Source organism: Saimiri boliviensis, chromosome 12, assembly GCF_048565385.1.
Source record: "Saimiri boliviensis isolate mSaiBol1 chromosome 12, mSaiBol1.pri, whole genome shotgun sequence".
NCBI classification, from domain to species: domain Eukaryota; kingdom Metazoa; phylum Chordata; class Mammalia; order Primates; family Cebidae; genus Saimiri; species Saimiri boliviensis.
In genome coordinates, this window is record NC_133460.1 from 34,619,378 (window position 1) to 34,644,685 (window position 25,308).

A 25,308-nucleotide genomic window follows, 5' to 3' on the forward strand; every position below is an offset into this window, starting at 1 on the left:
ACTGCAGATGACATTTAAAACTTTACATTAAAGTTTTTTGGCAGCCCACTTAGAGTTATGTACAACGGTGATGAAACTGGACTGCCTTTAAAATGGAAACCGCAAGAGTGCCACCAAGATGGAGTCCCTAGATCACTTCTGTCAGCCTTTAAAATGACTTCCTCCCAAAAGCTCTGGCTAGCTTTTATCCGGTTAGTATCATCTTTGGCTGGGCTTCTCACTGACATGAGATTGTCTTATTGGCAAGAGATAGATAGTACTTTATTAATTGTGAAACAACTCATTAGTCAAGCCCAGCATGACACTTGTGAAACCGTTTGTCTTGCAAAATATACCAAATAGCCCAGCATAGAAAATGTGACAGTTTCACACACAGTTTGTAAGATAACATACAGAATTCTCGATCCGGAAATGAAACCACTGTCATGGTTTTGACGTTTGAATGATGAGGAAAGGTAAAGGAATTTTTGGAGTCTGAAGTAAGCTTTTCAATATTCTGCTAAGTTAGGGTTTCCCAACCTTAGCACAGTTGACATGGGAGGTCAGATAATTCTGTGTTTTGGGGGGCTGTTCTGTGCTTTGCAGGATATTTAGCAGTATCCCTGGCCTCTACCCACTAGATGTTGGTAGGACCCTATTCTCCCCTCAGTTGTGACAACCAAAAATATCTGCAGACCTTGCCAAATACCCCTTAGGGGGCAAATTCCTCCAGTTAAGAACTACTGCTCTGAATAATTGAGTTTTCTCAATTAAGGTCTCAAGAGGAAAAGCACATCTTTTTTCATGTAGCTCTCAGAAGGCCTTAATCTAATTGTTCAAAGTTTATCTGCTTATAATGGTGGCAGTAGAGAGATGAAAATTAAACAGTGCCTTGACTACAGAATGCTGGAAAATTATTTGGGGGGAATTCTAGCTAGGAGTGAGTTAGACTGTCATTATTAGAGCTGTCTCTGATACTCAGCTTTTTACTCATGCTCCTTACTTTTTCTTAAAAAACAAACCCTACATAGCTTAAATATGTGAAGGAGCTTGCTAAAGATACCTTACTATGAAAAATACTTTTTTGATCAAGAGCCTTATCTCAGTTTATATTTTTTATTAATATGGATTTCAGTATCAAGTGTGTTTAAGTGTATCAAAATTGGGTCAAAATAATGAATGTTTTCATGGCACTTCTGAGGTATGACATAATGGCAGATTTCTTTCTTTCTTTTTTTTTTTTTTTGCATGACTTAATGTCTGTAGATGTGTTTGTAACTCTTGTAGGAGTGTGTGTGATAATTTCCCCCTCGCTTAAAAAAAAAATTTCTTGTGTGGGATCTGGATTTTAAAGAAGGAAAAAAAAAAAAGAAAACATATTGATTAACTATAAATTTGTCTCTAATCCAGACATTTCTGAGCATTTTGGACCATTATAAAATTGCATACTGAGCATTCCTTACTTGGGAAGTGATGATATCCTGAAATAAGTGATATTCCCTATTGACATAAACTCTTTTTTTGAGACAGAGTCTCGCTCTGTTTCCCAGGCTGGAGTGTGATGGTGCGATCTCAGCTCTCTGCAACCTCCAACTGCTGGGTTTAAGCAATTCTTGTGCCTCAGCCTCTTGGGTAGCTGGGAATACAGTCATGTGCCACCACACCTGGCTGTTTTTTGTATTTTTAGTAGAGACAAAGTTTGACCTTGTTGACCAGGCCAGTCTTGAACTCCTAGCCTCAAGCAGTCTGCCCACCTCAGCCTCCCAGAATGCTGGGATTACAGGTGTGAACCACTGTGTCTGGCTGACATAAGCTTTTATTATATGTATATGAAACTCTATTCATATATGATTATTCTATTGCTATAAAAAGGAATGTTGTAATTGTATCTTGGTTTTAATTTTTGTAAGTCCTATAGTTGAATCCTTTCAAAGGCCCATTTAGATGATTTGATACTGAATTACTTAGAAGAGTGGAAGTTTTTAACCAATGGAAAATATTTTATTTGGCTTAGATATCTCAAACTAACAATATCAGATTGCTAATCATTAACCATGGTGTATGTTTGTAAAGTATGACTCTAAGAGGCCCAGTGAGGAGCCTCACACCTGCAATCCTAGCACTTTCAGAGACCAAGGTGGGAGGATTGCTTGAAGCCAGGAATTCAGCTTGGACAACAAAATGAGACCCTGTCTCCATAACAAAATGTGAAAAATTAGCCAGGTGTGGTGGCACATGCCTGTAGTCCCAGCTACTTGGGAGGCTGAAGCTGGAGGATTTGCTAGAGTCCAGGAGTTTGGGATTACAATCAACTGTGATGGCACCACTGCACTCCAGCCTGGGCGACAGAGTGAGACCCTGTCTCAAGACAAAACAGAGAAAAGACTGAGCCCAGAAACAATTTCTGGGACAACAGTTTTGCCTTTACTTAAAACATCACAGAAAGACATTAAAGGGTGAATACTAAAAATTCTTAACTTTGTAAACTGAAATACTTTAGTTGTTATTAGCAAAGAAATTTGTAAATGATCAGGCGCGGTGGCTCACGCCTGTAATCCCAGCTCTTTGGGAGGCTCAGGTGGGCGGATCATGAGGTCAAGAGATTGAGACCATCCTGGCCAACATGGTGAAATCCTGTCTCTACTAAAAATAGAAAAATTACTTGGTCATGTTGGCACATGCCTGTAGTCCCAGCTACTCAGGAGGCTGAGGTAGGAGAATGGCTTGAACCCAGGAGGCGGAGGTTGCAGTGAGCTGAGATTGAGCCACTGGACTCCAGCCTGGGGGACAGAGCAAGATTCTGTCTCAAAAAAAAAAAAAAAAAAAAAAGGAAATAATGCGTAAACTGCATTTGTCAAGTCCTCTTTAGTTTTCAAGTGCTTGTTTCTGATGTTTCTAATAGCCGTATGAGGTAGATGGAAATTGTAGATCCTTCAAACAGATTGAGAAGCTAAGGTACAGGGAGGCTGTGATTTACCTCTGTGGAGGCTGGACGATTGCCCTGCCTTGTTGCTCAACAAATTCTTGTCTGTCATGTTTTTCCTCAAAAAACTATGTAAGGTGCCCGAGTTGAAACTTTAATATCTACCTAGAGGTTACAACTTCAAATACTTAACTATTTAATGTCATTTTTTGAACCTTTTTTCTTTCATCATAGAAAATTTTGAAGGTGTTGGCTCCTTAATTTGGCTGTAACTTTTTTTTTACTTAAAAGAATAAATATGTATAAAGGATGATGCCATAGCTCTTAAGCACCCAATTTCCTGTTACTAATTGGGTCATTAACATTTATTCTGCATAACTGGGATTATTCTGTGTATGATAGTGAAAATACTGAGGCAGGGTAAGGTCTAGAATTTTCTTCCCAGGTAAGCAGTACAATGATACTTACCTTATAAATAATGAATGTAGCTAAAAACTGAAATGAACTTGCCAGGGGATCCCATAAAGCGAGATTAAGAGCTCTATGTCATTTCCTTGCAAACCATGTTAATAAATTTTACTGACTTCAGTTATTCCAATTGTGGAATCCCTCTTCCCTGAAGCTTCTTTCTGCCAATTTAAATACAGATAGGAAAATGAAGTTGATTACTGTGGACTAACAGAACCAGTGTCATTTTTATTTTAATTTTGTAGAGATCAGGTCTTGCCATGTTGCCCAGGCTAGTCTTGAACTTCTGAGGTCAGATGATCCATCTCAGCCCCTAAAAGTGCTGGGATTACAGACATATGCCACCACACCTGGCCAGTGTCATTTTTCTTTTCAGTGGACATTAAGTTGATTGGAAAGGGAAAAGGAGTGAGCAATGGTAATTTAATTTTCATTGACTAGTTTTTTGGCTTCTCTAATTTCAGTATTGTTTGGACATCATTTGTCTTAAGTATTGGTAGCTTCTATGTCAATAGTACTTGCTTCTTATTTATTTATTTGTTTTTTTGGGACAGAGTCTCGCTGTGTTGCCCAGGCTGGAGTACAGTGGTGCATTCTCCGCTTACTGTAACCCCTACCTCCCAGGTTCAAGTTATCGGCCACCATGCCTGGTCAATTTTTGAATTTTTAGTAGAGACGGTTTCACCAGGTTGGCCAGGCTGGTGTCAAACTCCTGGTCTCAAGTGATCTGCTTGCCTCAGCCTCCCAAAGTGCTGGGATTACAGGCGTGAGCCACTGCATCTGACGCCTTTTTTTTTTTATTTTCTGAAGTACTTGACAGATTTGGTTTGACTTGTACCTTATAATTTACTCACCAAATGCTAATATTATTATTGTTTCAAATGCTTATCTTCTATCTGCAGACAAAATATTTTAAGAATCTTTTTGTGAATTTCTGTATCCATTTAATAACACTTATTTAGCATACACTCATTCATTTATTTCTACCAACTTGGTAAACAAAATTGTTTTACATTTAAGTGGGATGGGAAAAGGCTTGTGAATCTTTCAGGGGGAAGAAGAGAGTTAAGTAAAATTACCAGGTGACAGAAAACCAGAGCATTTTGGGCAAAATTGTAGAATGACTGGCACCCAACATCGTCACATTGTTTGTAAAATTCTACTCTGAATGTTGAGCACATAGGTACTGTTTGTTAGTTCATAGTTTTGCATTTTTTTTGTTTTGTTTTTTGAGACAAAGTCTCACCCTGTTGCCCAGGCTGGAGTGCAGCAGCACAATCTTACCTTACTGCAACCTCCACCTCCCTGGTTCAAGCAATTTTTGTGCCTCAGCCTCCTGGCTAATTTTTGTATTTTTAACAGAGATGGGGGTTTCACCATGTTGGCCAGGCTGGTCTTGAACTCCTGACCTCAAGTGGTCCACCTGCCTCGGCCTCCCAAAGTGCTGGGATTACAGGCATGAGCCACTGCGCCTGGCCTCAATTCATACTTTTATAACACTGTAAATAGTTTTACATTTTCTAGGTGTGAGTTAACATTGGTACAAAAACATTTCAAGTACCATTGAACAAAAACACACCAGGCCAGGCTTGGTGGCTCTCGCTTGTAATCCCATCACTTCGGGAGGCTGAGGTGGGTAGATCACTTGAGGCCAGGAGTTCAAGACCAGCCTGGCCAACATGGTGAAACCTGTCTCTACTAAAAATACAAAAAAAAAAAAAAAAAAAATTAGCGAGGCGTGGGAGGGTGAGACAGGAGAATTGCTTGAACCAGGGAGGCAGAGGTTGCATTGAGCTGAGATCACGCCATTGCAGTCTGGGCAATGAGAGCAAAACTCAAAAAAACAAAACAAAACAAAACAAAAAAAAACCCCCAAAAACCGAAACACACCAAGGTAACTATTTTCACGGCCACTAGAGGGTGTGTGCACCATTTGCTGAAATTACTACTATTCTGCAAATGATGTCTGCTGAGGGAAGAAATTACTTTATGTAAATGAGGATTTGCTGGCCTTCTGTGAATAGCCTGTTTTCAACTCTTCATTATGATAGGTCCTGCACTTATTGTACCTTATTGGATGGAATTGAAATACACAAACTGGGTCAAGTTATAATCTGGCACTCATTGTGTGTTATTTTTTGCTAAATTGTAAACTTGATGAAGGAGCCTTGTATTTTCCTTTATCCGCATTCATTTGTTGGTTAACAAATAATTATTGTGTGCCTGCTCTGGGCTGGGCACTCTCTGAGCTGGGGGAATGTAGTGATGAGCAAGAGAGAGGCTTTGTTTCATGGAGTTAAAATGGAAATAGACAACAGGAAAACAGCGTTTACTGGGTTGGTATCCTCCCAAAACTCAAGTCTGTGTGGAACTTCAGAATGTGGGTTTATTTAGGGTGGGTCCTCAATCCAGTGGCTGGTATCTTGATGAGAAGAGGAGAGGACACAAACATAGGGAAGAAGGCCATATGAAGACAGAGGCAGAGATGAGAGTGGTGCAGCCTCAAACTAAGAAACACCCAGAGCCACCAGAAGCTAGGAAGAGGCAAAGAAAGACTCTCCCCTCCAGCCTTCAGAGAACATGACTCTCCTCATACCTTGATTTTGAACTTCTGATCACCAGAACGGGGAGAGAATGAATTCTGTTGTTTTAAGCCGCCCATTTTGCGGTCACTTATCACAGCAACCCTAGGAAACTCTAATGCACGGATAATTTCAGAAAAATCACAAAGATTGATGTGATAGAATTGAGGGCTGGGAGAAAGGCACAGCTGTTTTAGAAGACACGGTCTTTTGAGGAAATGAGATTTGAGCAAAAACATAACGTAAAGCCTATATGATGTGACGCATCCCTAGAAGATTGGAGAAGGTGCTCCAGGAGGTGGGAACAGTAAGTGTAAAGACCCTGAGGAAGTATAAAGACCCCAGGACAAGGACAGAACTGGTGGGGCCAGAGGAGAGGAAGAAGGGGTAGGAGATGAGGTGGCAGAGGGGTCTTGATCGTCTGACCTGATGATACCTTTGGTTGTCGGTTCAGTGAAGGGAAGAGGATCACTGATAGTGGAGCTCCTGTGGCTGCTTACCTAGTAGCTATCTAAGCATCTGGGAGAGGGCTAATAGAAACACCAGCTGCAGGCTGGGCACCGTAGCTCATGCCTATAATCTCAGCACTTTGGGAGGCTGAGGCGGGCAGATCACTTGAGATCAGGAGTTTAAGACCAACCTGGCCAACATGGTGAAACCGCATCTCTACTAAAAATACAAAAATTAGCCAGGCTTGGTGGTACGTGCCTGTAATCCCAGCTACTGGGGAGGCTGAGGCAGAAGAATTGCTTGAAACTGGGAGGTGGAGGTTGTAGTGAGCCAAGATCATGACACTGTACTCCAGCCTGGGCAACATAGCAAGACTCTGTTTCTTTTCTTTTCTTTTTTTTTTTTTTGAGATGGAATCTTGCTCTGTTCCCCCGACTGGAGTGCAGGGGCATGATCTCAGCTCCTTGCAACCTCTTTTCCCTGGGTTCAGGGGATTCTTTTGCCTCAGCCTCCCAAGCATCTGGGACTACAGATATGTACTACCATACCAGGATAATTTTCGTATTTTTTAGTAGAAACAGGGTTTCATCATGTTAACCAGGCTGGTCTCAGACTCCTGATCTCAGATGATGCTCCTGCCTCGGTCTCCCAAATTTCTGGGATTATAAGCATTAGCCACTGTGCTAGGCCTAGATGTTAGGTTTTTGTCAGAATGAAAACCAATGGATTCATTTACTGTTGAATCTTAGAACAAGCCAGTGGTTTAGATTGGAAAGATAGTATATTCCACTACAGATCAGAAGTTTCCTCTTTTATGTAACATAACTGATTTTAAACTTTACCAACAGATTAAATTTCCACCCTAACTTATGGATGCAATTTTGTTCCAATGATCAAGTTCGCTTCCACAATGACTTACTAATATAGAGTGTGGTGCTGAGTGTTTTTGGGCTCAAAAGGATTCTTTTCATTTGCCTAGTGCTTTATGGTTCATGAGGCCTGCTCTTCAGTTAACACTGTGAAAATTGTTCCTGTTTCCACATCAGGCAACCGAGGCTTCATATTGAAGGTTTCACCCAAGGCTGTTCTTTCAGCCACTAGATCTAAGAGTTCCACTTAGGTCTTCTGACTCCAAGTTCAACGCTCTTTCCTCAGGGATCTCACAGTTTGACTTTTTTTTTTTTTTTTTTTTTTTTTTTTTTTTTTTTTTTTTTGAGACGGAGTTTCGCTCTTGTTGCCCAGGCTGGAGTGCAATGGCGCGATCTCGGCTCACCGCAACCTCTGCCTCCTGGGTTCAGGCAATTCTCCTGCCTCAGCCTCCTGAGTAGCTGGGATTACAGGCACGCGCCACCATGCCCAGCTAATTTTTGTATTTTTAGTAGAGACGGGGTTTCACCATGTTGACCAGGATGGTCTCGATCTCTTGACCTCGTGATCCACCCGCCTCGGCCTCCCAAAGTGCTGGGATTACAGGCTTGAGCCACCGCGCCCGGCCACAGTTTGACTTTTAAGGCAGATATGATTGTTACAGAACAAAATCTGACTGAATGAGTGCCATAGCGCCTTCAAAGAAGGAAGAACATATCTGGTAGAGGACGGTTAATTGGTTTCACAGAATGAGGGGGCATTCTATGCCCAGCTTAGAGAAGTAGAATGAACTGGTGGAAATGAGTGTGTAGGACAGAAGAGCCAGAGGGCCAGAGATGGGTCCCCTGCAGACCTGAGGTAAAGGAGAGTTGCCATTTTGGAATGCTGGGTTTTTGGCAGAGTGGATGTGAGGGATTGGCAGGGGTCGGGTTGAGGGGCATGAATGGTTTGTTTCCCATTGAAGGGGCTTGATTACAAGTGAAGATTAACCCTGATTTCCAGCAAGTGTGAAGGTATGTTTGCAGTGAGTAAGAGAGAGAGTGATTCAAGAAGAAACTTAAGAAAGGTTAAAAGAAAATTATTGACATAGCTTGTCTAGAGTTACTAAAAGTGATTGAGAACATGAACTTGCTGATGAAGACTTGAATCTGGGAGAATTGTGTTGTCAACAGAGTGTGGAAAGACCTACTCATGGGACAGAAGGAAGTTTTAGCTTTGAATGTTCCTGAATGACCACTGTGCAATCCTGTTAAAGCTGCTGCAACTCCATCCCTTACCCTCTTATTGTTAAATGGAGGGGAGGGCATGTTTGGCCCCAACCTGCAATCTTTCTTATGTGGTTAGGCTTTTTGAAAAAAATGAAATGCAGCAAGATGCATTAATTGTCAATTATAATATGTGTTTCTTGTTTTAAAATGTCCTCTATCATACTGTGGCTGACAGTGCCTCAGTTATCTAATTCTGCTCTTTTTCCTGCAGCCTGGAGTACTCGGGTACTTTGAGTTCAGTGGCTCACCCCAGCCTCCTGGTTATTTGACCTTCTTCACCTCAGCATTACATTCATTAAAGAAAGGTAAAAAATGAGTCATATTAAGACATGGATACTTCAGTAGAATTGATATTGACATCTTTACCATGTATTATTATGAATATATATTTTAATTTGCTTGATTGCTTTCCTCAATGTATTTTTATTTTTATTTTATTTTATATTTTTTTGAGATGGAGGCACGATTTTGGCTCACTGCAACCTCCGCCTCCTGGGTTCAAGCGATTCTCCTGTCTTAGCTTCACAGGCACCCACCACCACCCCCAGCTAATTTTTGTATTTTATTTTTAGTAGATACAGGATTTTGCCATGTTGGCCAGGCCGGTCTCCAACTCCTGACCTCAGGTGATCCACCTGCCTCGGTTCCCAAAGTGCTAGGATTATAGGCCTGAGCCACCGCACCTAGCCATCAATGTATTTTTAATAATTACATTGTTTAATGTTCCATCATTAGCAAACAGGAAGTACTGTTCTATTTCAAGTATAGTCTCTCAGATGTTTTGCTTTTTAAAAATAAAGCTTGAGGCAGGCATGGTGGCTTGTCTGTAGTTCCCCCCAGCACTTTGGGAGGCCAAGACGGGTAGATTGCTGGAGTCCAGGAGTTTGAGACCAGCCTGGCCAACATGGCAAAATGCCATCTCTATAAAGAATACAAAAATGGAGGATGTGGTGATGCACACCTGTAATCCCAGCTACTTGGGAGGTTGAGGCAGGAGAATTGCTTAAACCCAGGAGTCAGAGGTTGCAGTAAGCTGAGATCTCGCCACTGCACTCCAGCCTGGGGACAGAGTGAGACCCTGTCTTTAAAAAAAAAATATATATATATATATATACACACACACACACATATATATGTGCGTATGTCAGGTGTGGTGACTCACGCCTGTAATCCCAGCACTTTGGGAGGCCAGAGTGAGTGGATCACCCGAGGTCAGGAGTTCAAGACCAGCCTGGCCAACATGACAAAACCTCGTCTCTACTGAAAATACAAAAATTAGCTGGGTGTGGTGACACCCACCTGTAGTCACAACTTCTTGGGAGGCTGAGGCAGGGAGAATTGCTTGAACCCGGGAAGCGGAGGTTGCAGTGAACCAAGATTGTGCCAGTGCACGCCAGCCTGGATGACAGAGCAAGACTCTGTCTCAAAAAAAAAAAAAAAAAAAAAAAAAATATATATATATATATATATATGGCTTGATCATGCTGTATTTATAATTATATATTTTGTGCTTTAAAATTTGTTACATCTTTTTTTTTGTTTGTATAAAGGTTTTGATCAGTGTTTTTAGTGGTTATCAAATCTGTCAGACAGGTTGTAATTTAGCAATACATTTCCGTTGAGAAGTAGTTGTACAGGTATAAAACTCATGTCACATTACAGCATAGGCTTCTGCCAGCCTCTCACATCTGTATTTTTCTTTTGATTTAGTGGAATCGTACATTGTTTGGTGTCCTGTGTTTCAAGTGAAAGGTCATATTCTCAGCTTAATACAGAAATTCAGCTTCTGAATTTTTCCATGTTGTTCTGTGCTCTCTCAGTCCTGACTCTAGAGCCTGTCAGTTCTGTGTCAGATACATTCTTATCTGCTCGCTTGTCTCCATCCCCTTTGTTACCATTCCGGTTGGTGCCCATTTACCCACACCTGGACCAGACCAGTGGACATATAACTGGTATCCACACACTCTTCCTTCCTCAGACTGTGGCCTTTGCACATGCTAGGTCTTTTTCTTGGAATGTGCCTTCATCCTTAGGGCCCAGTTCTCCACCTGTCAGGGCCCAGTTCTACAATTAAATAACTGAAACCTCTACCCCAGTCTAAGTTGGGTACCCTGTTGTTTCTTTTGTAGCACTTAACACAGTTTGCATTTATGTATGTGGTTACAAGATGATTTATTTCATGTCTTTTTCTTTAGACTGTAAGATTTCTGAGAGTAGGGACCACATTCTTCAGGTTAGTATTCTTTCTGTACAGACTGGCACAAAGTGGTGGGGTCATTAGTCTTTGCCAAGCAAGTGATCACATTATCTTCCCCAAGTAGATCAAGCCTATCATCTTCCCCAGTAGATTAACCAAAAATATGTAACTATACTTTTATTATTTTTATTTTTGGGATATTAAAACAGTATGTATGAAGCAATTACATGACTGGCCATTTTAATATATACCTTGAAGGTTTTATGCACTGAGAATCTACTGTATTCACATAGTATGGGAGACATTGGGGGAAAAAATCAAGCTGTCTTATGTCTGTCTAATTGAAGACTTTGAGCTGTACAGTTTCAAGTGTCTAAGAAGACATAGCAAATAAAGTTTGAACTTTGAAAACAAAATACTGCCAACTTAAATAAGCTTAAGAAGCATCCATTCAAAGCTCTTCACAGAAAATTAAGGAAAGCCCTTCAAAGAAGACAAGACCTTAATGAAGGTTATATATAAAAGGGTAACCTAGAGTTATTCACTAAAGTGATGGTAGCATTCAAGTTCTTGAGCTGAAGAGGCTGTTTCAAGGATGTAGAAGCATATTTTGTTATTTAGGCTTATATTTTGTGCTACTGTGCTGTATTAGAAATACATTACCCATCTTGAATTATTTTTTCATTCAGAGGTTTCTAAAATGGTGTTTCTTTTAGGAATACCCTTCTAATACGAGACAGCCATTTTTCCCTTTCTTTAAACAAAAGAGGAGTAAAAAAAGTGATAGAGATAAAATAAGGCTGAAAGGGACAAATGATTAAAAATTACTCTAAGGTACAAAATGAACCTCCTGGGTCAAATCACTAATTTTGACAAATTTATATGCAAGTTGTTTTTATAATAAATGTGTGATCTGATTGACCTTTTCTACATCTCTTCCCTATCCTGTGATTCTAGTACGATCTTGTAAAATCTGTTGCATTTCCAAGTTTACAGGAGCCGAGATTAATTCTAATTAATCCTTTTCACCCCCTGTTTTTTTTTGGTGTGTGGCTAAATTCACTCATTTGGAAATGATGGTTTTTTATAGTATGTACACTATGAATGATTCCCTAAAGTGAATATTGCCTTGGGCATCTGAGGTTTATCTCCCTATCTTCTACCCTGAAGTCAAATGGCATTTTCCTTGTTATTAACAGCAGATGTTCAGTAAAAGGTGGGAGAAACATGTGCACACTTAAAAAAAAAAAAAAAAGATACAGTTTCAAATTCAATTCTAGGTCAGTGTCATGTTTAGATTGTATATACAAATCTAGGTTGGAGAAACATTTGACACATGTAACATTTGGTTGTAGAGAGCTGAACTGAAGACGTGTTTAGATTGTGGTGGTAGAAAGCAGATGCCTTGGTTCAGCAGGCCACAAGCATTTTTATAATGCACATGCCCTTCCCCTGCTGTAATGATTTTTTAAATTGTCATGCTGTGTCTACACATTTGTTTTTGAAGCTAGCTGGCCATCAGTGCATAAATAATTTGCCATTGTACCACGTCTGAAGTATCACAGGCCTATAGGGTATGCTGTGAGGAGAGCTTATTTCTGCCCTTCAACGTTCAAGGCTTGGGTTGTAAGATCGGGTTCTGTGGTCCTTCATTCCCCACTTAACGTAACTTGTCTAACGTTTGCTATTTTTACACATTAAAATAAAGGAAATTCACTTATCACCTCAGCTGTAACAATATAAAATAAAGGAAGTTCACTTATCTCCTCAGCGCTGTAACAGTAACTGCTTTCTCTTCTTGTTATGACTGTTTCCTTTTATCTAGGTTATTTGTATCCTCCTTTGAGGGCTCGGCCTTTGTGCTGATCTGTCATTTTACCTAGACCCACCTTTTACATGCTGTGGACAGGAACTCTTGCATGTATTTTTGTCCATTATTATGTTAGCTTTTTAAATTTTATCGTTATTTATATAGAGCTTTCATATTTTCATGTAGTTAAGTCTGTTTTTTTTTTTTTTTTGAGATGGAGTCTTGCTCTGTCACGCAGGCTGGAGTGCAGTAGTGTGGTCTTGGCTCACTGCAACCTCTGCCTCCCAGTTTTAAGGAATTAATCATATCTCAGCCTCCCAAGTAGCTAGGACTACAGGTGCCCACCACAGGGCCCAGCTAATTTTTGTATTTTTACTAGAGACAGCTTTTTGCCATGTTGGCCCCTGCTGGCCAGGCTGGTCTCAAACTCCTGACCTCAAGTGATGCATCCCTCCCCACTACGCCCCGGCCCACTCCCACAGTGATGGGATTACAGGCATAAGCCACTGTGCCTGGTCTTCTGGTTGGTTTTTCTTGCTTTTTTTTTTTTCCTGAAAATCTGATGACTATATTATTTTCTTCTTCTTCTTTTTTTTTTTTTTTTTTTTTTTGAGACAAAGTCTCGCTCTATCACCAGGCTGGAGTGCAGTGGTGCGATCCTGGCTCACTGCAACTTCCGTTTTCCTGTTTCAAGCAATTCTTTTGCCTCAGCCTCCCGAGTAGCTGGAACTACAGTCATGCACCACCATGCCTGGCTAGTTTTTTGTACTTTTGGTAGAGATGGGGTTTTGCCATGTTGGACAGGGTGGTCTCAGTCTCTTGAGCTCATGATCCACCCACCTCGGCCTCCCAAAGTGCTGGGATTACAGGCGTGAGCCACCGCACCTGGCCTATTTTCTTCTTCTTTTTTTTTTTTTTTTTTGAGACGGAGTTTCGCTCTTGTTACCCAGGCTGGAGTGCAATGGCGCGATCTCGGCTCACCGCAACCTCCGCCTCCTGGGTTCAGGCAATTCTCCTGCCTCAGCCTCCTGAGTAGCTGGGATTACAGGCACGCGCCACCATGCCCAGCTAATTTTTGTATTTTTAGTAGAGACGGGGTTTCACCATGTTGACCAGGATGGTCTCGAACTCTTGACCTCGTGATCCACCCACCTCGGCCTCCCAAAGTGCTGGGATTACAGGCTTGAGCCACCGCGCCCGGCCTTATTTTCTTCTTTTTTAAACTAAAAAATTATTTAGCACTTTATGCTCCCTGGCCTTACTTTGGCTTAAAATATAGAGCACAGTGTTTCCTTTCTCTCTCGTCTTGATGATGCCTGTTTTGCTGCAGATCATATTCTTTTTCATGCGTTTGGGTCTGTTTCTGTGTTTTCATTTGGTCTAGATATCTATTTTAATCTGAGTAAACATAATCTAAGTTCTTGCTTTGTAAATTGTTATTACTTGGTAAAGTCTGGACTCCACTTCTTCCAGTTCTTGTGTTTTGTAGAATATTCTTTTATGTCCACCTGTGCCTTTGGCTGGAATTTTGTTGAAATTATGTTAAATACATAAATTGACTTGAAGATAGTTGACATGTTCATAACATTTAGCCTTCCTTTCTAGGTTCACAGCATGATTATTCATTTATTCAAATCTTTGTTTTAGTTTTTTATAGTAGGTCTTAGATATCTCTCATTAATGTTTAATCATTTCAGAGTGCTAGGTGATTAATTATGGGCTGGCAATCTTTGTGTATGTTTCAAAAGCCTGGAGGAAATTGCCTCTCTTGTACTTCTTTACTTTTCCAGGACTGCAAAACCTGTTCCTCTTGGAACATTTTTACATTTGATCTTGGCAGACAGGCTGCTTTATTGCCAAAAGAAAATTTGGTAGAGGGGTCATATACTGAAGTTGGTTGCTTGATTTTTAAAAATCAGATGATTATTATTTGCTGTAAACATGTGTTCTAGTAAAATGTTGTTATATTCTGCTATAATCAGTGACTTTTTTTTTTTTTTTTTTTTTTTTGAGACGGAGTTTCGCTCTTGTTACCCAGGCTGGAGTGCAATGGCGCAATCTCGGCTCACTGCAACCTCCGCCTCCTGGGTTCAGTCAATTCCCCTGCCTCAGCCTCCTGAGTAGCTGGGATTACAGGCACGCACCACCATGCCCAGCTAATTTTTTGTATTTTTAGTAGAGACGGGGTTTCACCATGTTGACCAGGTTGGTCTCGATCTCTCGACCTCGTGATCCACCCGCCTCGGCCTCCCAAAGTGCTGGGATTACAGGCTTGAGCCACCGCGCCTGGCTCAGTGACTTTTTTTTAAAAGAGAAGATTTGTAGCAAATTTTGATACAAATCCGTTTTTTATCTGATCTACAAAAGTGCTTGCAGTGCAGTCTAAGGAGAAAAGCAGTGGGCTGGCAGCCACCAATGCCTGGTCCTTACCCTTTGTCTGCCCCTGGTGGGGTCTGTAAACTTGGAACAGAATCTTCAACTTTTCTGTTTGAGTTTGTTTATCTGTAAATTTGGGAAGGGTGGAGATAAGTATAGAAATCCTTGTTTTATAAGGTCAAATCATGTGAAATGCTTTGTGTGTGAGTGAAGTAATAGTCTTTATACCTTAATTAGAAACTAAGCCATCTGGCTGAAAGCAACTCAGATAAGTATTTTATCTATTGTAAAAACATCCAAACTTCCTACCTGCTTCTGTTTGTAATGCATGGTTTTCACCCTGTCAAATGGACTGAATCTCTCTCCCACCAGAATAGGAGCTAATTTGTTCGGATAATATTTACTGAGTGCCGTGATGGCAGGGTTTTGTCTTGTTGCTCCTACAGCTCTACTATGTTCCAGCATAGTTGTAGCAAAGAGGGTAAATGAATGACTAGTAAAGCGACATGTGAAAAAGATTTCGGCTACAGGATTTTAAATGTCACTTTGGATCCCCTCTAACCACCTTCTCCACTTCTCATGCCCGGCCCTTCAGGCTCCATAGACCATAGAGTAGGAATTCCCCTGCCTGGTTTATTTTATTTTATTTTTTTGGTAGAGACAGGGTCTTACTTTGTTGCCCAGGCTGGAACACAGTGGTGCTCACTGTAACCTTGAACCTCTAGGCTCAAGCAATCATTCTGCCTCAGCCTTCTGAGTAGCTTGAAGTATAGGTGCACCACCACACCACCAAGTTAAAACAAGAATTTTTTTTGTAGAGATCAAATTGAAATTCACATGGTACCTAAATGTCATCTTGGAAATACACTAAATTATTAACTAAAGATATTTTTTCCACTCTCTTCTGTCACCTTTGGGAATTCCTAAACTCAATTGCTGAGGAAACCTACTAGCGTTAGTTTTCTAAGGAACTCCTTTTGGGAAATGTGTTTTAATGAATTTTTTTTAGAGGAATATATTAAATGGAAGAAGAACTTTGATTCCAGTATAGGGTCCCTGTACTCCACCAGGTGGTGTCTGATGCTGCTGAGATTTGCTTGTGGAACTGAGTCAGTACGCATAAAAAGTGCCCTCCTCCAAGGCCTTCTGCATGAAGAAAGCTTTTCTGGAGCATTGTTCTGTCAGATTGTGAGATTTCATAGAGCATCAAGAGATCTTGGTGGGGTGCAGTGGCTCATACCTGTAATCCCAGGACTTTTGCCAGGCTAAGGCAGGTGGATCCCTTGAGCTCACGAGTTTTTGCAGTGTGGTGAAACCCCATCTCTACAAAAAATATAAAAACTAGCCTGTAGTTGCAGCTGCTCAGGGGGCTGAGGTGGGAGGATTGCTTGAACCTAGGAGGTCAGAGCTGCAGTGAGCTGAGATCATGCCACTGCATTTTGGTCTGGGTGACAAAGTGAGACCTTGTCTCAAAGAAGGGAAAGATTTGAAGGATAGTGTTTTTTTTCTTTTTTTTTTTTTTTTTCAAGATGGAGTTTTTGCTCTTGTAGCCCAGGCTGGAGTGCAGTGGCATGATCTCAGCTCACTGCAACCTCTGCCTCCCGGGTTCAAGTGATTCTCCTGTCAGCCTCCCGGGTAGCTGGGATTACGGGCATGTGCCACCATGCCTGGCTAATTTTTTTTTTTAAGTAGAGATGGGGTTTCTCCATGTGGTCAGGATGGTCTCGAACGCCAAACCTCGGTAATCCACCCACCTCAGTCTCCCAGAGTGCTGGGTTTACAGGTGTGAGTCACCGCACCCATCGAAGGATAGAGTTTTCTTACTCTGTATGTGACATTTTAAAAGGCATTGAAAAACAAGGGACTGACAAGCAAGGCTGGCTTGAAGATTGCTTTATTTTCTTGGGAGTTGGGTCTAACTTTTGGGTCTTTGGACCAGACATTGAGTTTAACAGTTCTCGGTGAGTGGAATGGGTTCTAGGATCGCTTTGTTTTCTTGGATAATTTCATTCATTGCCACTATACCCACTCATGGGGGAAATCTTTTTCTAACTATCTGCCTGCTTTGATACTCTTCTGGGTACTGACTAATACAGATTAGAAATATTCCATACTTGGCTGGGCGCGGTGGCTCAAGCCTGTAATCCCAGCACTTTGGGAGGCCGAGGTGGGTGGCTCATGAGGTCAAGAGATTGAGACCATCCTGGTCAACATGGTGAAACCCCGTCTCTACTAAAAATACAAAAAATTAGCTGGGCATGGTGGCGCGTGCCTGTAATCCCAGCTACTCGGGAGGCTGAGGCAGGAGAATTGCCTGAACCCAGGAGGTGGAGGTTACGGTGAGCCGAGATCATGCCATTGCACTCCAGCCTGGATAACAAGAGCGAAACTCCGTCTCAAAAAAAAAGAAAAGAAATATTCCATACTTTATGTCCCCACACCTAAAACTGACTTTTTAACTCAGTTGTCGTTATTTTAGCAAAGGAATCCTTGTATATTTTATGGGAGATGCTTTTGTTTCCACTGTGATTTTTTTCCTTTCTTTTCTTTTTTCTTTTTTTTTTTGAGACATGGTTCACTGCAGCCTTAGCCTCCCCAGGCTCAGTTGATCCTCTCACCTCAGCCCCTCAAGGACGTGGGACTACAGGCATGTGACACCACATGCCTGGCAGGTTTTTGTATTTTTTGTAGAGACATGGTTTTGCCATGTTGCCCTGGCTGATTGGGAACTCCTGGGCTCAAGTAATCCGCCCACCTCGGTCTCCCAAAGTGCTGTGGTTATAGGCATGAGCCACTTATGACTTAAGATTTCTTAAGTCTTATAAATAAGAACTAAGGCCAAAAAAGGTCCTTCCAGCACTTGAGGTTAGATTCAGAAGTATAATTTCTTATTAAATAATTCAACAACCATTTGAGGATCTGCTATGTGATACAGCTGCAATGATGAATGTACCTCATTCCCTGCTATCAGCAGGAGCCACTAGCCAGTGTGGCCAAGAAATAGAGTTTCTCACAATGAGAATTTGGTGATGGGTCTGTGACAGCCCTCCTTAGGTGGAGACGGGAAGATGGCTCAGTGGCGATGGGTACCGGGAGTGGGAGGCTCAGCCTCCAGGTAAGTGTGGAAGAAACTACATACAGAGTGGAAGATTAATGGGGCCAGGGAAAGCAACAGGGGTTTCCACTTGTGTTTTGGCATCTAGAAGCTCAGAGTCAGTTTTAGTGTTTGCTTAGATATATTTTGATTCCAGGTATTTGAAAAATTGCACCTTCACTTTCTAATTATTTAGTGGTATTTTCTATGCTTTTAAAGTTGTCCTCTTTTAGAGTATGGGTGTGGGTGTTGATCCAATTTCTCAAAGTTTGTTTTTTTTCCATATTTGGAAGTTGATAAGACTCCTAGATAAAGAACCAGAAGCATTACAACTTTAGAAAAAAATCTTAGGGATCACATAATAATGTCATAAACTTACAGTCAAACAGCTCCATGCAGTCAAGCCCAGTTCTGGTTTGTCCTTAGCCACCTTTTATATACACTTAAATCAGATAAGCTGACACTTAACCGAGCACTTCTTTGAGCCGGGGACTTGACCTGAATGACAGTCTTCACTGTCACCCTTTGAAGTAGGAGCTGTTAATTATTCCAGTTTTGCAGATCAGAAACTGAAGCTTTAAGGAGGTTAACTTAAGGTTAATGTAGTAGGCAGGGCTAGAAGGGCTCTCTAAAAAGCTCCACTTCTTACTCACCAGAACCTATGAATATGTTATATACATGGCAAGGAGGAATTAAGGAAGCCAGTGGAATTAGATTGCTAATCAGCTGACAGTGAGATTATCCTGTGTAATTGAGGTGGGCTCAGTGTAATCAGAAGGATTCTTAAGAATAAAAATTGGAGACAAAACAACAGAGTGTAATGTGAGATGGACAGTCCAGTTGTCACTGGCTTTGAAGGAGGAAAGGACCAACAAACCAAGGACTGTGGGTGATCTCTGGAGATGGAAAAGTTAAGGAAATGGATTCTTCCCTAGAGCTTCCTAAAGGAGCCTGACTTGGTAGTAGGCTAGTGTTGATTTCAGCCCCATGAGACTCATTTTAGACTTTTGACCTGCAGAACTTTAAAATACGTTTGTGTCTGCTGTTACTTGTTACAGCAGCAACAGGAAGCCAGTACAGTCACATGCCAGTAAATACAGGGGCTGAAGTGAGAACCCTCCTGCAGAGCTGTCTCACTCCAGTCCTACTCTGTTTTCTCTGCAGCTCCTCTGCTCTACTGAGGTACAGCAGGTGATATGATGTGGTGATTCCCTCTTGGCTTTGCCTGTAATACTGCTTTAAATGTTAATACATTTTCCTGGGTAATGTCTGCCTTCCTAATTTTTCAAGACCTATTGGAAGTTCTGTGGATTAATAATTCTTGACCGTCTATCATGACGTCTGGCGTACTGGATGTCCTGTGATTTTCATAACCCCAGCTTCTTTTTGGAGCTCCTGTTACACTAATAGACAAATAGGCTGTTTCTCCCACTTACCAGCCTGTCTTGGTTTCTAGTTTTCGCTGGGCTTCAATGTTATCTTCCTAACAAGAAGAACAGATAGGCAGGGGCTAATGAATCTTGAAGTCATTTTTTTTTTCTCCTTAATGTTTATCTATTTGACAGGATCTCACTCTGTTATCTAGGCTAGAGTGCATTGGCACAATCATGGCTCATTGCAGCCTCAAACTCCCCAGGCTCAGGTGATCTTCCTATAGGCTCACACCATCACACTCAGCTAATTTTTGTAGAGATAGGTTTTACTGTGTTGCCTAGGCTGATCTTGAATTCCTGGGTTCAAGCAGTCCATCCATCCACCTCGGCCTCCCAAAGTGCTGGGATTACAGGCGTGAGCCACTGTGCCTAGCCCTGAAGTCATTTTAATAGCAAATATCCTAGTGTAATCATGGCCCAGCCTTGATTTCTCACTGACCTTCAGGTTTCAGGTTTCCCATCAGTAAAATAAGGGAGCTTTGCTCTAGTTATCTGTAAGGGGCATTTCATCTTGAAAATGCAATGGCGCTTGGCCTATTTTTGTAGGCCTGGGAGCTAAGAATGTTTTTTAAAAATGTAAAAAACATTTTTAAAGCATTGTTTGGTGGGGAAAAAGAGAACGTGTGACAGAGACCTCATCTACCTGACTCCTGTGTTAGACCTTAAGAATAGCCTGAAATGGGGTCGAGGAGGTTTCTCATTGGATATATTTAGTTTGCAAAGTTTTTCCTTTCCCTGATAATTATCAAAGAAAAAAAAAAAGGAATTTAAGGGAATTGCATACAAGGAAAATTTTTTAATTGCTTATTTTATTTTTTTCTTTTGAGACAGAGTCTTGCTCTGTCACTGAAGCTAGAGTGCAGTAGCACAATCTTGCTCACTGCAGTCTCCACCTCCCGGGTTCAAGTGATTCTCAACTACCTCAGCCTCCTGAGTAGCTGGGATTACAGGTGCCTGCCATCACGCCTCGTGAACTTTTGTACTTTTAGTAGAGATGGGATTTCACTGTGGTGGCCAGGCTGGTCTCAAACTCCTGACCTCAAATGATCTACCCACCTTGGCTTCCCAAAGTGCTAAGATAACAGGCATGAGCCACTGCGCCTGACCTGAATTGATGATTTTAGTATTGTGCTTTAGACTCACTAAATGAGAACAGCTGGTGTGAGGATGTTTATTTTACTGTCAGGTTAAGTATGTGTAACAATGCATATTTATCACTATAGTTTACTTTCTCTAAAATAATGTATTTAGAACTACATTTCTCTTTCCTACCTAGCTCACACACAAAAATAATCACAGCTTGTAATTTACTGTTTAGTAGTATCTTGGCAAGCACCACAGTGTATCTGTGATGTCCAAATGCCATATTTTTTTTCTAGATAATTGCTTTGTGCTTTATATTGAGAATTTTGAAACTATGCGAATCTCAGTGTCACATTTCTAGGGGGAAAGTGCAAGTAATGATAGTTTATACATTGAAAACAAGCATTTCTGTAATGTTACATTTCTTCCAGGGTTTTTTCATTTTGACAGACAGTTTATTGGAAATGTATGCAATCACCATCCAGTAAATGGTTATGAAGAACCTGAAAAGTGAATCATTATGTAAATATTAACATTAGAGGGGTTGTTTTAAATCCCTTTTTGTATAATCCTATTCTCCTTTTTCTGACTTACTTAAAACCTTGAAAAGAAGAGTAGAAAAGTAAAAGTTAAAAATGACAGAGAGACTAAAATGAGAATTGTTTCCCAACACCTAGAAGGTACCATGATATAGGAATATCACTATTTTCCAACTTAAAGAAATGAGAAAAATTTCCCCATGGAGTAAATGCCTTCTTAGCCATGATGATTAAGTGCCATGTGACTTAATCCAGTGGTATTTTGTTTTGAAGTGTATGTTGGTTTGTTAGCAGTTACCTTTATGAGCATTTTTTTTGACCTGATACTCCATTTTGTTCCATGATCCCTTAGAGATAAGCTCATATGGAAGGAAGTCTCCACCATAGCAGGTGACCTTCCCCAGTGTAAGGAATTCCACATTGTTCACACCTGGTGTTTCTGTCTGTTCTTTCAGTGTATCCTTGGGTATTTTACTATACCTCAGGCCTGTGGGAGAGAATTAATTTCAGAAGCTCAGGCTAGAGTTACAGGTCTAGACCCTCCCTTTTTCCTTTTTGAAGAAGAGGAGACGTGTACTTAGATATCATTATTCTTTACTGTTGGAGGGATTTTCATGAAAAAAATTTAAGAAACATTGTCTCATGTGACCTTACCAGATATTATTAAGACTTTCTGGCTCCTGGATTTATCATCTCAGCCTAATTTTCTTCCTGAGATAAATGAATCTTGCTTTTTCATCATTACCATGCCGGCATAATCCAGTGGAAATATAATATGAACAACATAGCTAATTTAAAATTTTCTTTTAATTTTGTTTTTGAGACAAGGTCTCACATTGCTGTTCGGGCTGGAGTGTAGTGATGTGATTATAGCTCACTGCAGCCTTGACCTCTTGGGCTTAAGCAGTCCTCCCACATCAGCCTCCTGAGTACTGAGGACTATAGGCATACATCACCATGCTCAGCTTATTTAAAAAATTTTTTTTGGAGATAAGGTCTCACTCTGTTGCCCAGGCTAGTCTTGGGCAACAACTCCTGGCCTCTCAAGAGATCCTCCTGCCTCAGCCTTCTCAAAAGTATTGCGATTCTAGATGTGAGCTACCATGCCTAGCCTAATTTAAAATTTCCTAGTAGCTCTGCTAAAAATTAAAAAGAAACAAATGAGGCTGGGCACAGCGGCTCAGGCCTGTAATCCAGCACTTTGGGAGGCCGAGGCAGGTAGATCAGTTGAGTTCAGGAGTTTGAGACCAGCCTGGCCAACGTGGTGAAACTCTGTCTCTTCTAAAAATACAAAAATTAGCTGGGCATGGTGGCACATGTCTATAATCCCAGCTACTTGGAAGGCTGAAGCAGGAGAATTGCTTGAACCTGGGAGGCAGAGGTTGCAGTCAGCCAAGATTGGGCCACTTTACTCCAACCTAGGTGACAAAGCTAGACTCTGTCTTTAAAAAAAAAAAATTGAGTAGGGGGAGAAACAAGTGAAATTAATATTTAGCCCAGTGTATCCAAATTATTTCAACATTTAATCAGTATAATAATGATGGAGTTATTTTACATTTTTTTTTTTTTCACCTTCCATGTTCAACTGAATCTCCTGCCTCAGCCTCCAGAGTAGCTGGAACTACAGGTGCATGCCACCACACCTGGCTAATTTTTAGTAGAGCTGGGATTTTACCAGGTTGGCCAGATTGGTCTCAAACTCCTGACCTCAAGTGATCCACCCACCTCAACCTCTCAAAGTCCTGGGATTACAGGCATGAGCGACCGTGTCTGGCTCTAGACTGACATTTTAATATTTAAAATTAAATTTAAGTAAAATGATACTAAACTAAATAAAATACAGTTGTCCCTTGGCATAGATTGAGGATTAGTTCTAGGATCCTCAGATATACCAGAATTTGCATACCAAGTTCCACAGTTGGCCCTTCAGAATCTGTATGTATCAAAATTGGTTCCCCATAGAGATGGGCTTTACATTCTACAAATACTTTATTTTGGATTTGTGTTTGGTTGAAAAAAATCTGTATTGAAATCCATGTTGTTCAAGGGTCAGCTGTAGTTTTATACTAAAACATTGTTAAAAGCCAGAAAGCATTTATGCAAACTAGAGAATAGAGTGAGCCAGATGAATGTGAGTGGAAACCAGATGGAGTTTCAGGTCTTTGAGGCACCCTTGGTAGCTGCCATGTGGTGAATGGTGACAACGATCACCATTCTTGTGAAAGAAAGGCACTTCTTTGAAAGGCACAAGAAGAGCAGGTGAAGCTATACCTGGGGAGAGTGTGAGAAGCAAGGGGGGAACATTCTCTTAGGGGCAGAGAAGAATTCCAGCCTCACAAGAGATGGCCAGGAGGAAACCTGCTTGCCTGCCAAAAGTAGGCAAGATTTCATAGGTCAAAGCACAAGACGATTTCTGCTCAAAGCACAGCAAACAGTATTAGCATCAGCATAATAGAGCTGGTTCCCCAGCCAGTGTCCATGGGAGGGAGATGTGCTGTCATGAGCCTAGATGGTGCCTTTGTGCACAGCTCTGTAGCCGATGATCGAAGGGCTCGACTCAGCACCCTCTGTAGCAAGCAACAAAGGAGCACCCTCTCTCCCTGAGGAGTGGGGGTCACCAAGAGTCATGCTGTGGTCACCTTGACCTTTTTAAGCCACCTGTGTGAGCAGCTGCAGAAACTGCTTAGTAACTAGTTCTTTTACCCAGATATTCCTTCAAGATCATGCAGTGGCCATTGACACCAGTTGTCACTTGTTTGACAGAGATCTTGAAATGGCCAATTACCAGACTAATGGAGAATTTTTTTTTTTTTTAATTGAATGGGATTATGCAACTTTTAGACCTTTTTGGGTGGAGGAGAGGAGAGTATGAGTTTTAGTTTATTTTTAATTATCTGACAGATTCTAAGTTCTTAATTAAAATATTGAAACTTCATTGCTTTTAGGACAAAAGAATTCATCTTATAAATGACAGACTTCTATTGTAGAAAGCCCTGGAGAATGCTCTGGATAAGGAGAATGCTCTGGATAAGGAGATAAGAGAATGCTGTTTTCTTGTGTCATCTTTATGCTGTAAACTTCCTCTGCTAATCCAGGCATTCTTTGTTCACGTGAGACTGCAAATTTAAGCTGCTTCTTCCAGCAAGATTTCCACCATATGCTGGAACTTAAATAGAAATGTCATTTTTGTAAATTTCTCTATGTGTGAAAAATAAAGCTTTGAAATTGTAATATGTTTGAGCATGTTAGAATCTGTTCTGCCTGGGCAGACTGTTCTTACTAATGCAATTACACAGGTTTTTTTGAATGGCCCCTTTTAAAGACCTTTGGATCAGGCTGTCACTTCTTAATCCTCTGCTCTAATAAATCGTGATGGTGACTTTGGCAGGCTATCAAATGCATTTCCTTACAGGCTACTTTTCCTTCTCTTCTTTTACCTGTGACTGTCCACCAATATCAGCTGTTTCTGGAGAGGGGTATTTTGGTCCTTCTAATTCACATCCTCTGTTTGGTCTGATTCCTCTAACAGCTTTGAAATCTGGACTTGTATGCCATGCCCTTTAAACAAAATTTAAAAAATTTCTCAGCTAATTCTTTACTTAGAGAAAAGTTGCAAAAATAGAACAGGGAGCTCTGTAATTACCTGCCTTCAGCCAGTTCCCCCTATTGTTAACATCTTACATAACCAGGTGTTACGTGGTTTTGTACAAACTAAGAAATTAATATTAGAGCTGGGCGCGGTGGCTCACATCTGTAATCCCAGCATTTTGGGAGGCTGAGGCCAGGTGCATCACTTCAGGTCAGGAGTTCAAGACCAGCCTGGCCAACATGGTGAAACTTTGTCTCTACTAAAAATACAAAAAAGTTAGCCGGATGTGATGGTGCATGCCTGTAGTCATAGCTACTCGGGTTGCTGAGGCAGGAGAATCGCTTGAGGGTGAGCTGAGATTGCGCCACTGCACTCCAGCCTGGGCAACAGAGTGAGACTCCGTCTCAAAAAAAAAACAAAAGAAATTAATTAACATTGATACAGTCCTGTTCACCAAACTGCAGACCTCATTTGGATTGTCTCAGTGTTTCCACGAGTGTCTTTTTGTTTCAGGATCCGCCTGGGATCCCATATCGCACCGAGTTGATTTTTTCTGTTTCCTCCAACCTGTGACAAAGCCCCTGTCTTTCCTCATGCTTTATATATAACCTTGACACTTCTGAAGAATACTTCTCAGGTATTTTGTAGAA

General features: G+C 41.1%; 1 protein-coding gene across 5 annotated transcripts in view; it reads left to right on the top strand.

Annotated features, from left to right (window-relative positions):
• The window catches only part of TXNDC11 (thioredoxin domain containing 11), a 66,556-nt gene that overhangs the window by 14,172 nt on the left and 27,076 nt on the right, over positions 1–25,308 (top strand). For all 5 annotated transcript variants that reach the window (XM_074382223.1, XM_074382224.1, XM_039477764.2 and 2 more), the window contains one exon: positions 8,749–8,842. In XM_074382223.1, coding sequence (XP_074238324.1) covers positions 8,749–8,842 — 94 coding nt within the window. The remainder of the gene's footprint in view (positions 1–8,748; positions 8,843–25,308) is intronic.